This window comes from Chlamydotis macqueenii, chromosome Z (genome assembly GCF_036417535.1).
Source record: "Chlamydotis macqueenii isolate bChlMac1 chromosome Z, bChlMac1.mat, whole genome shotgun sequence".
NCBI lineage: Eukaryota > Metazoa > Chordata > Aves > Otidiformes > Otididae > Chlamydotis > Chlamydotis macqueenii.
This window is the reverse complement of record NC_141593.1, coordinates 28,518,863-28,531,544: the sequence shown is the minus strand read 5'-3', so window position 1 is coordinate 28,531,544 and position 12,682 is coordinate 28,518,863. Positions and strand designations below refer to the sequence as shown.

General features: G+C 40.4%; 1 protein-coding gene across 2 annotated transcripts in view; it reads left to right on the top strand.

Annotated features, from left to right (window-relative positions):
• GLIS3 (GLIS family zinc finger 3) overlaps nt 1-12,682 on the top strand; it is a 171,695-nt gene that overhangs the window by 145,028 nt on the left and 13,985 nt on the right. Inside the window, exon 7 of one of the 2 annotated variants that reach the window (XM_086769925.1) lies at nt 4,588-4,750. In XM_086769925.1, the coding sequence (XP_086626051.1) occupies nt 4,588-4,750 (163 nt within the window). Of the gene's footprint in view, nt 1-4,577; nt 4,751-12,682 lie in introns of both variants that reach the window. The other variant, XM_086769926.1, reaches the window with a different exon arrangement.

Genomic DNA, 12,682 nt, shown 5'->3' with positions numbered 1-12,682 from the left:
GGCTTCTTAACTTCCGTGCATACTGGAGTCTTCAGATTTACAGATGAGTTGGGTAGGATGAAGGCAACACAGGCAGCATGTTTTACATTTCCTAGGCTTACCACTTACAGGTGAACACAGCACATGCCCACATATTCCTGGACACAAAATCCTGTAGGGAAGTATGGGCTCCCTAGGGCAGGTGAGGCAAAAAGCATTTCAGATTTTTCCTTCTGTATACTAATAAATTGCTTGTTCACAAGGACCACATAAGTATCCCTTATAGAAATGGAAGGTTAAATACAGTAATTTAAAAAAACACTCTTGAAAATGTCTGTATGTAATTTTAATTGAGTGAGCTACAAAATGAAACCTTCACACTGTTTTATTCTGTATGGAAAGAATTCTTAGTCCTACTCCAAATTCAGGCTGGCAGTGTGTTAGTTTAGTCCTACTCGGGACTAAGTCCTACGCAGTCACTCACTCACCCTCATCTCCCTCTGAGGGAATGTCGTAGTTCAGGGAGAAAGTCTCAAGAGTCAAGATAAGGACAGGGAGAGATCATTCAAGTTACCATTATAGGCAAAACAGACTCAACTTGGGGAAACAAATGTGATTTATTAACAATAAAACCAAAGTATGATAATGAGAGAGAAAATCAGATCTTAAGGACACCTTCCTCCCAGCCCTCCCTTCTTCCTGGGCTTAACTTCACTCTAGACTATAACACCTTCTCCTCCTGCCAAGCGGCACAGGGGGATAGGGAATGGGGGTTGTGGTTAGTTCATCACATATTGTTTCTGCCACTCCTTCCTCCCCTGCTCCAGTGTGGGTCCTTTTCCACGAGGTGCAGTCCCTCAGGAATGGCTGCCCCAGCGCAGGCCCTCCACAGCCTCCTTCAGACCACAGCCTCCTTCGGGCATCCGCCTGCCCCAGCGTGGGGTCCTCCATGGTCTGCTGGTGGATCTCTGCTCCTCCATGGGCCTCCATGGGCTGCAGGGGAATCTTGGCCAAGAGCAACATTACTCCCCCTCTCCTTCTGCTGCTGCTTTCTTCACCTCCTTCACTGACCAGCTTTCGCAGCTGCTTCGCTCACAAGCAATTCCTCAAAACTGGACTCAGGCAGAACTCAGATGTTCTCTCACATCTCCTCTCCTCTCTTCTCTTCTCATCTCTCAGCCGGCCTGGGCCTGGCCAGGCCCAGACAGCTGCCTGGTGGGAGGCCAGAGGGTGAGGCCTACAAGGCCTCCGCCTCTCTGCATGCACTTCTGTTTTATTCTCCTCTTCTTAAATACTTTATCAGAATATCTGAATACTTTTAAAATTACTTCAAGTGTATTAGTTTATCTTGTACTGATAGAGAGAAAAGCCTTGTTGTAGGAAGCCTTTTTCTTAAGTAATATACTTTATTCTGCATCTTTCTGTGTGGACCTGCCTGGTGGTGGTCTATTGGACTTAGTGAGCATGCTGGTTGCCATGGACATTTGTTCAGTTTCATACCATTCAAATGGTATGAAATGGGATCATGCACTGAAAAGACACTTGTAGATATTTCCTGCCAGCACTTTGTGCATGTAACTCACATTTAACAGCTAAATAACTAGAAAAGATTGCCTCACACATAGCTTACAAGAAAAAGTGGACAAGTTATCTAGCAGTTTCTTACATAGTGTCTGAAGTTTTCTGTCTCTTAAGGCTAGCTCTACTAGGGAAATAATCTATCACTGACAATATTTATTGACTATCTTAAGTCTATAGGCTGCCAGTGGCTAGCAATGTTTTCCTTCAGCTGGTATTTAAAAGATTCAGGTAGTAGCTTGGAATAATGCCATCTCTATGCTAGGAAGTTTTAATAGTTGTGTTTCCACTGGGAAGCAACTGCCAGCTTTCACTTCATTGGATGCCCACAGAGGTGCTTTTGTCAGCGCAGTAGCTCTATGCAGCAAGAAGCTGTGTGGACAAAAGATGTGTTCTGCTGCCCACAAGTGTTATATGGCCTCCCACACCATCATTTTTGGTGCTGCTCTTGAAGGCTTCATTATAAGGCACTGTGCAAGCTCAGGTATGCTCTTCTGCCATGCTGTGATCATTTAACATACCCCCTGTACAAGATTATGTTTTTGCAGCTAATATTTATGCTTTTTCTTCCTTAAATATCCTACCTACCCTTCTAGTCCTTGCCATAGTTAGCTCTTACTTTACACTATGTACTGTCTCTTCATCAGAAACAGAAAAAAAAAAGTATAGAAAAAATTGCTAGGAAACCTGGCCAAAAGGTACTACACTACTGTTGTACTGCTGCAATGGTGAATATTGCAGTGGGCTTTAGGCTGCTCTAGTTCAGAGAAAGGACAGATGGTTGCCCATGCCTGGCTGCAGATAACCTTTTCCCAGGGAGAGAGTCACCAGGTCTTGGGCAGTGCTGTGGGAACCTGTGCTACCACTGCAGCCTGGATCAACTAGAAATGAGCAAGTACAACTTCGAAAATACTTGCCTGAAATCTTTATCATGGTCGTGGCAGAGGACAGCTATGACAGAGAAGAACAACTCTTGCTACCTTATGCTGGAAACACAGTCATAGTCCAGCGTTTTTACTCCATATCAACAGGAGTTTTTGTTGGTCTGTATGGCCATGAGTAGGGCAGCCTCCACTCATCCAGCTTTGCCCACCAGTGTGGCTCATGCCAACTTTCGTTAAGCTTTGATGCTACCTCTGCAGCATCTATATTAGATGTTTTTATTCACAAAGTGGTTTCCTAACTATCATCTTGCACTGTCTGTCATCTCCACCAGCTGGAAGATGTCCAGAACTGCTCTTTAGTGAGGTTACAGCATAATTAAACTTAGAATCATAGAATAGTTAGGGCTGGAAGGGACCTTCAAAGGTCATCTGGTCCAAACCCCTGCAAGGAGCAGGGACATCTCCAACTAGAACAGGTTGCTCAGAGCCACATCCAACCTGGTCTTCAATGTCTCCAGGGATGAGGGCATCTGCCACCTCTCTGGGCAACCTGTGCCAGTGTTCCACCATCCTCATGGTAAAAAAAAAAGATTTCCTAATGTCTAATCTGAATCTCCCTCTCTCTATTTTAAAACCATTACCCCTCATCCTATCACAAGAGACCCTGCTGAAGAGTTTCTCCCCATCTTTCCTGTAGGCCCCCTTTAAGTACTGGAAGGCCGCTATAAGATCTGCCTGGAGCCTTCTCTTCTGCAGGCTGAACAGCCCCAACTCTCTCAGCCTGTCCTCATAGGAGAGGTGCTGCCCTCTGATCATCTTCCTGGCCCTCCTCTGGACCTGCACCAACAGGCTCCAAACTTCCGAGCCTTTTCTTAACTCTGCCTTGGCCTGATGAATACCTAGTGTGTCACAAAGACTGCCTTGTAAGGATGGATAGAGGCTTTCCAGAAATAGTTGGGAGATGCAGTGGACTTTTAATCCTTTTGATTTTGGGTAGCAACATTCGAAATTGAAATAATTTTCTTAATGACAGATCTGTGGTAGGATTACTCCTAAAGTAGTGTTCATTCTGCTAGGACTGCAGCATCCGTGCAAGTGTTTTAGCCTAGAAAGATCTTTTACCAGTGACGGTGCCCTTTGGGGAACTGCTTTAAATTCTAGGATTTTATCAATAAATTTGAGTCATTAGCTCCAACATATCCACTAATATAACCCAAGTTTTATAGGTAGAATTTTATTCTGTAAACTAGTCCTAAACAATACTTTTTTATAAAGAAACTGGAACATATGACAATCAAACAGTGAGAGATCATCATCATTTTGTAGACAGCTGATTTGTTCTCAAGGTTCATAAAATATTTAAGAGTATGTATTTGGCTGCCATTCCACATTGACATAAGCTACCTGACACAGATGTCAGTAAAAATAATTGAATAACTGAATTTTCAGAGAGCTTTAGTAATCCATGTCTTGCCTTCTGACTGCCTGATTTAAAGAACTTCTTAAAATGAGGGTCTAGGATTTGGGGTCAACTAATTAGGACATTCAGAAGGAGTCCTGTATTGCTTTTTGTTTAATCATCCAGAACCTTTACTTATTTGGAACCTACACAAAAGCAACCTCATAGAAAATTACGAAACTGTTAATACTAGTTTTAAATTATTGTGTGCGTTACTGGGGAGTCTAGGGGCAATAATAACAATATTTTACTTTGGGTTGACCTCCTCAATAAATCTGTGATTTTTAGAGCTGTGGGGAAAACATAGAAAGTATTTCACTATTTATGAAACTGTGCTTTCTGTTCATTAGCTCTAAAAATACATATCTTAGTAAGTATTTGCCACATCTTCTAAAGCAGGAAGCTATAGAACCGTTGCAGCCTTTAGAAAAAATTCCCAAGACAAGGAGCACAGCTATGTCATGCCTGGTTTTACGAAAGTGTCATTTGGGAGCAGCAAAGATTATTTTGTTTTTTTTATGTGTTTATCTTTCTTCCCTTTGGACAGAAAACAACACTTGACAAAAAACAGTTAATTGCTAAGAACTCGTACTACAGCTTTAGGGGAGGTGTTACCCATTAGTATTTGGTCAGTTATGAATACTATCACATGCCTGATGAGGGTTATTTCTCTCCTTTTGCTTTCAGTGGCTGTGTTCCCCAGCACACAGACAAGTCGAAGTGGAACAGCAGCTGGGGCAGTGTCCTTGTCCCATCCCAGCAGCCACCCCTCCCCAGGACATAATGTACAGGGTAGTCCTCTCCATCCTCCCCCCCAGTTGCCTCTTCTCTCATCTGCGGACTCAGAGAGGTAAGACGAGCCCCTGCTTTTCCCACGCTGAGCCTGGAGCAGGATTGCCTTCAGAGCTGCACGTGGAAAGTGAATTGTCGATGTGCAGAAGGCCACTGGTGGCAGCTTCTGGGTAACAATTGCTCTTGGTGTGGTTTTGCCAGGTAAAGGAGAGGTGAAAGGAACTCTGTTATCCCAGCCTGGGCAGGGAGGCTTTCCCTCCGTCTCCGTTTCAGGGACTTACCCAGTGCCCTCTTGATCTGCATCAATAGCTCCAGCAAGGAAAGTCATACTGGCTGGAACACTAAACTTCAGAGGAGCCCAGCCATATATTACAGAACAGGGGCACTGAGATTCATATTTATGTTTATTTGTGTTAGGAGAGTAATATTCTGTCAATATTCTCTCAGTGCTATGTATTTCTGTAGGAACTTGTCTTTTTTTTTTTTTTTTTTGCATTTTATTAAGAATTTTTAGTTCACTGGTTTCAGAGCTAGGTACAAACCCCTTGATATTTGCTGTTTCCATGATTTTAGATATTTCAGTGATGAGAAAGCAGATTGTTTGGAAGTGGTTTAATTTTCATGTTTAGACATTCCCTAAATTATTTTCAGCAATCTTTCCAATTATGTATATAGTGTATGGTATTACAGATTTCCACTTAGTTCATTGAACCAGAATTCTACCAGATCGTAAGACTGTAGAGCCCTAAGCAAATAGATTTTCAGTGGAAAAGTCAGGAAGATACACCATCACACAAAATAATGAATTCTTACTGTATGTATACAGATACTTAAACATTATTTTGTTAATCTCCCTATTTTTCAGTGCTCTAAATGATAAATTGCTATATTTCATTAATGTATTTTGAAGTGTTTAATTTCCTTGAGTGACAGAAATGCCTGTAATTTGGAGAGCACAAAGTGCCCAATTATAAACCTGAAAAGAACATTCACTACATTTCAATTACTGATAAATGAACGTAATTTCTTTGGAGGAAAGCAGTACTCACTCTGCTTTGTATCAGCAAGATGGAAGAACATGATGGCTCAGGGAATTGACAACAGGTGAAAGTGCTCTTTTATTTCTGACTGTACGTGTGAATTCAGCCAGTTCTGGAACCACAGGAAGTTGTTGAGCTTTTTATACACCAGTCTGAGATGAAACTTGCCATTTCCTGATCATTGGAGCTCATCTGGTGGTTCAGTCCTTCCTCCCCACTTCTGGCCACACATTCCCGACCTTTTTCTCTTGCTCTGGCTCTGGCCCTCTATGCAAACTCTAGGGCTACCCATGCTCTTTTTCCTGCCCCAAAGGCTTTTCCTTCCCTGTATAGTTTTCTCTCCAGTGCATGAAATGTCCAACATCCATATCCAACAATTGCCAGAGCACAAGGTGACAGGCAGGGGCAGATCAATAGTTGTAACAGGTATAAATTTCATTATGAAAGACACTGATCTCGTTAGTCCATTTCTGAGGCAGTTACTAGTGTAGGACCATGGCAGACGAATTTAGAGTGTGACTTAAGTCACTAAGTCTTTGAATGCTTTACAGACCTCAGGATACTACAGTACTCTACAGAATAACAAAAATAAAAAGCTAGTGTGATACACTCCTTTTTCGTATGTCAACTGTATATACTCTTTCTAAAAAGACTTTAAGTGCTAATTCCCATACGTGGAGCTACTTTGGATTAAATAAAAGGTGCCAGTATCTTCATTTAGGTAGTCTGACAAATGGCAATTTAAATTCAGAAAGGAAAAAAAAAAGGTATTACAGCACTGTTGGTTTGATTACAGAACATATGGTGCAAATTAAGGGAAATGTTTAAAAGAAAAACTAATGCAGAGTCTGCATCTTGAATCTAATACAGTCCACTTGCCTAGGGGCCTTGTGAGTAGGCTGTCATTTACACCACTTCATGGGTGTGATGGTAGCTGTGAAAATGTGAACTGAAGGAACTGACACAAAGCAGCAGAGATAGTGTCTTAGAAAGGTGTGAATCACCCTGTTTATCCCAATCTGGTCATTGGAGGACTGCAGGATTTAGGGTTGCAAGCAGGGAATTTTTTCCCCCCTCATGCTGTGCTGTGTGTGGCTGTGGTCATTCCAGAGCTAGGACTGACTGGCCAGCACTTACCCCTGCAATAGCCTGCGTGTTGAACTGAAGCCGATCCAAGCTGGCTTGGCTGCTTTGGCAACTCTGAGGGCCAGTCATGTGCCCCTTTGGACAGCAGACTCAGGTTTGTGACTGACAGAAGCAGAGGGACAATAGAAGTGCAGATTTACATTTTGTTTGTTCGAGCTCTTTGACAATAACTTTCAGTGCTCCCCTAATACGAAATTTTGCAACTGTTCAATGAAGATACCAAATGGTAATGGTAGTGGTACCCAAAAGCATATGTATAAAAGCGGATATACTTGGCTTCCTTTTCACTCGTTTTTGTAATAAAAGAAGACATGGGCATTCAAGGAAGCTGAAAAAGTAATCTAATTAAAACTCAGGTTAAAAAGTTTGATTTTATATGGCATAGTTAACATGTGCAGCTCAGTGCCCCAGAATTGATACTGCCAAATGCTTTAATTTTAAAATTATTATTATTTTTATTTATTTATTGAATTACATTTTCCTTTTTACGACTTGCTTTTGTGCAAGAGGTAACCTGTTAACTGATGCGAAACAAAACCAGAATTTTCTTTTGGACTTGGTGTTCCAGATTGTTTTTCACCTTCCTGTGAACCCGAGCTAGTGGTGTGTCCCTGAAGCATGACACATCCTGGCTTGACAGGAATTTCTAGAGACTCTGTAAAGCTGGAAAGAAAGACTTAGGGCTGAACTGTTCAGTTTAGCATTACTGTAATGCTATAATAAGTTCTGCAACAGTCCTTCTTTTTGCTTATTTGAGTGTGTGGTTATATTCCTTTTATGCTTTTTCTGTAAACTAATAAGTAGCTCCAAGCCAGACTTCCAGAAGCAGAAGCCTGTGAGTAGTTGTAACCAAGGAGTCGAGACATCCAATCTTCACATATTACAAAGTCCTTTGTATGTGGCCAACAAGGGACTGCTTCCAAGAAAGTCTTTAGTTAAAGACTCTAACTGTGGTTTTGAAGTTAGTACAGTAATTTCTTTCCAGGCATGGGACACTTTAGAGGATTGTCTATTAGTCATCATCACTTTTTTTGTTAGTGAGCAAATGACACATATGTGAGTGACACTAAAGAGTGGAGGTGGCAGCAAGTCTAACCCTGAACCTAAGCCATAGAATCATAAAATCATAGAGTCATTTAGTTTGGAAAAGACTTTTAATTTAGGCTAGAAAAGACCCTTAAGATCATTGAGTCCAACTATTAACCTAACACTGCCAAGTCCACCACTAATCCATGTCCCTAAGCACCACATCTACATGTCTTTTAAATACCTCCAAAGATGGAGATTCAATCACTTCCCTGGGCAGCCTGTTCCAATGTTTGACAGCCCTTTTGGGGAATAATTTTTTCCTAATATCCAGCCTAAACCTCCCCTTGTGCAACTTGAGGCCGTTTCCTCTTCTCCTATCACTTGTTACTTGGGAGAAGAGTCCGACACCCACCTCACTACAACCTCCTTTCAGAGCCAATCTACCAAAACCTGGAATTTTTCTGTTTCCATACTTCTTTTTTTCCAAAGGCACTCTTCCTTTTCTTTGCATTTGCAAGAAACTCAGTTCTGTAATACAACACAGCTACAGAAAATGCTGAGACAGATTTTAAAGTTACACATCTCTGTCTCTAGGAAATCTGTATATTGGGGTGGCTGCTCACAGATTCCTTCCTTTAAATTCCACTTTAAATTCCATTTAAATTCTCTTTTCTTCTTCTCACCAAAGTGCATGTGGTGCTTGTCAGAGGGGCTGTTCTTTCTTGCTGCCATCCATTCTTTGGCTAGATGGACCACTGATTTGATATGAAATAGCAGTTCCTATGTTCTTAAAGCTTGACCATGAAAAGGATTTTTAGACACTTATTAATGACTGAAAAGGAGTCTACTGACACATGCAATCTACTCCCTCAAGACACCATGGAGATAGGAACGTGGAATCATCGCTGTGCAGGGTGTGAGACAGAGCTTGACGAGTGCAAAATCGGTGGCTGAACAAAATATGGGCACAAATTTATGTTGGCTAAAATACTTTGTTATGGGAGAAGTTTCCCTTCCTTTAAAAACAATCATTTGTACCAGAAAAATCATTGGTGAGAAACATGTTGTATCATAGGTAGGTAAAAAATTTAGAGTTTTGTTACTTTGGTCAAGTATTGCATTCATGACTTTTGGGGAAAAAAATTAACTTTTCAAAATTGTGCTTGGCAAAAGCTATGCTTTCCTTACAAGTGCTTTTAAACCTTATTTATTTGATTGTCATTGATAGCTAGCTAGACTAACTTACAAGGGGATATGTTGGGTTACAGAATACTCTATTACAATGTTTCCCACTCTAACAGTGGACTGAGGAGCTCCAAAGTCACTCGCACAAAGCGTAAAGTGTGGAGCCCCAGGCAATCAGGACTTTGTTAGAAAGTGCAGCTCTGTACAGGACGTTGTCGGAGAAAGCAACCTGCTACAGGAAGCTTATGGTTTTGTCCTCTGTCCAGCCAAAACTTCAGCTGTAATAAGATAAGCTTGATCTTCTGGCTGTGTCAACTACGTAACATCTGGTTCTGATCCCAAACTGTTGCAGCCCAATAAAAAGGATTAGAATTCAGCCAGTTAACAGAGCAGCAACCCAAGAAATTGTGTTTACAAATTGTTCAAAGAAAACTGTGACCTCTGAAAAAAAAAAAAGTACCGAAGTTTTCAGCGTTAATGTTCCATTTCCATTTTGGAAGCATATTGAAAGCAACTACAAGGATCGATGTCTAAATGATGGGACATGCTTTACTTTTCAGTGCAAATTTGAGCAAAAGCAGAGAATGAAGACATAGCTACATTCATATAGTTACATAGTTCCTATCTCAAATAATTCCTGCCAGTAGCATTTTGTGCCATATTGTAGCATGGATTAATGGTAGGTAAACTGTATCTTCTCCTCTTTCCTCATTTATATATTAATATATATTTATATATTTATATATAAATATATTTCTATATTAATATATATTTATATTTATATATTAATATATTTTCAATATATTTTTAACAAATGCTTAGTTGCAATGAAAATATTTTCTTTGCTGTTCCCAAGCAAAGAAAGTATTTCCGTCACTTACTATTATTACTACTACAGTACAATATGGTCATATCATTACTTTTGACATGCTTCTAGTCCCCTGCAGAATTTATTTGAAACTGTAGAATAATGGGAATTAACCTTTTTTTTTTTCCCCAGCAAAATGCTAGTTGGGAAAAGTAAAGCACAGAATTTGATGTAATATGAAGTAATGATCTTTTGCTAGATTAGCAAAAATCTACTTTTTTTTTCTACAAATCTGAAACAGTACAAACAGGAAAAGCAGAAACAGACTAACCCTCTAGGGATATGAAATGGATAGAACTGTTGTCCTGCAGCCCAAATGGTTATTTGATATTTGGTTCCTAAAATGTTTTTTTTTTTTCTGTTGAAAAGAAAATTTGATTGTGTCAGACATTTTTGGTGCAATCTGGCTTATTTACCAAAAGGCAGTAAAAAGTCTTAAGTCCTATTTCCTAGAAGAGATTAGCAGCTCTCAAAGATTGAACAAAATTGATTCTCTTTAACTACAAAAAAAAAAGAGGGTCGGAGTAAGTTTACCATCATACTTAAAAAAAAAAAAAAAAAAAAAAGTAATTTTGGCCTTACATTTTTTTCTGGTGACTCAAGGTAGTCTTTATACATACATTTGAAATGTCCTTTATGATATCCTATGAATATGACCACCCAGGAAGGAGAATTTGAGAGAGAAAAGCCAGAAGCATGAGGGGGAATTTATGGTTCCATTAGTGCTAAATAAGTAGTTCAGAAATTAGATTTCAGATGCCAAATCAATGTGATTGGCTGTCAAATTGTTGATCTTTTTAATGACTGTACACAATTTTTGTCTGCATTTTGAAATTTGAACTCTTGGTGTTACTTCTTCTTTCCACCATACATATATATATGTACATGTGTGTGCAGATATATCAATTCAATTAATTATCCTCTTCCAGATATGCTCACAAAGAAAATATGTAACTCCAGCTTTCCTTTGCTGTATTGGTTCTCACTTCTAAGTCTGTCTTGCAGTCAATCATTCTCCAGTTCTACCCCAATGCCAGTTTCCTATCCTTCCCATTCTTCCTGCACTCCTCCCTTCTTCAGGGCGAGGTTTCAAGCATTGAGGGAGGAGAACAGAAGAGCAGAAAGATTTGGGATGCTGTCTTGTGTTCTTTCTTTTGCCCTTTTCCTAATCTCCTGGAAAAAAAAAAAAAAAAAACAACAAACAAACACAAAGAAAACTCAACCTCTTGTTGCAGCTTAGAGTTGCTATTCTCTTTCAGAAGGTGGGTAAGTGTAGCAGGCAGTAAGTCAAGGGGATTTCCTTTTAACATGGGACTGAAATCCATGAGAGACTTGGCATTTTTTGTGTTATCAGCACGCTGGCTCCAGTCTTGGACCAAATTTCCTGCTCTCCCTTCTCTTCTTAGGAAGGGGAGCTGGCTGCCTAGCTAGAGAGAGCTCTGTGAAATGGATGCAAGTAACAGCTCTTGGAGATATCAGGCAGTGAAGGTTGGAGAAGACCACTGAGAGATTCCTGTATAAGCACAATGTCCAATATTGCTGAGCCAGTCATGTACTTCCATGAGCTTCCTGAGGCTGGGAGTGTGAAATGAAATGGAAGGCTGCTAGCCTAAAAGAACAGCAGCCAAGATGATTCTGAGGTGAAGAGTCTTTCAAAGTCCCATGGCAAAAAAGGGAGCACTATCAAAAATCCATAGGACAGGCAGAGCTTTGTATGGCAATGCTGTTCTTGCTTTCCTTGTTTCCAATCAGATTGAACAGTGACAACTTGCTATCACAGTTATAATGCCTGTCTCCACTGTCTTGGATTGCAATGGCAGTTGTGCTTGTTGGGAAGTTTAACAAAAAAAAAGAGATTATCTCCCATGCAGTCTCAGTATTTTCTCTGCTGTCATGGTTTAACCCTAGCAGGCGACTAAGCACCACGCAGCTGCTCACTCACCCACCCCACGCCCAGGTGGGATGGGGAACAGTATCAGAAAGAAAGAAAAACTCATAGGCTGAGATAAAGACAGTTTACTAGGACAACAAAGGAAAAAAAACAATAATAATTATATATATTATTAATGAATAACAATAATTTTTATATATAGAGATAATAAAATATACAAAATGAACAATGCACAATTTCTCACCGCCTGATGACCCAACACCCAGTATAGCCCATCCCAAGCAGCAGTCACAGAACGGAACCAAGACTGATCCTGAGCAGCAATCTCAGAACAGCGATTTACCAAGAGTGAGAGTTGCCCACCAGCCAAGCACCCTTATACACAGATCATATGGTGTTTATAGTATGGAATACTTCCTTTGGCCAGTTTGGGTCAACCATACTGCCTGTACCCCTCCCAGCTTTTGCACATTAGCAAAACCTGGGAAGCTGGAAAAAGTCCTTGATCTCTGAGCAATAACCAATAACATCAGTATATTCCAACATTCTTCACATACCAAATCCCATACCAAACCCAAAACACAGTAACTACTGTGAAGAAAACCAGCTCCATCCCAGCCGAAACCAGGACATCTCCATCTTCAAAAATAACCCCTTCAGCCCTTTGATCCCCTGACAATTCAGCACAGCCAGTTCTTTAATCAAGGAGTCTCAAAGCACTTGAGACTCTAGGTGAAAAAACACCTTGCTACATATCCTTGCTACAGAGACATAAAAGGCTGTTTCCCCATCACACCAATTTACAGGTAGCCAACCATGCTAAAATAAACT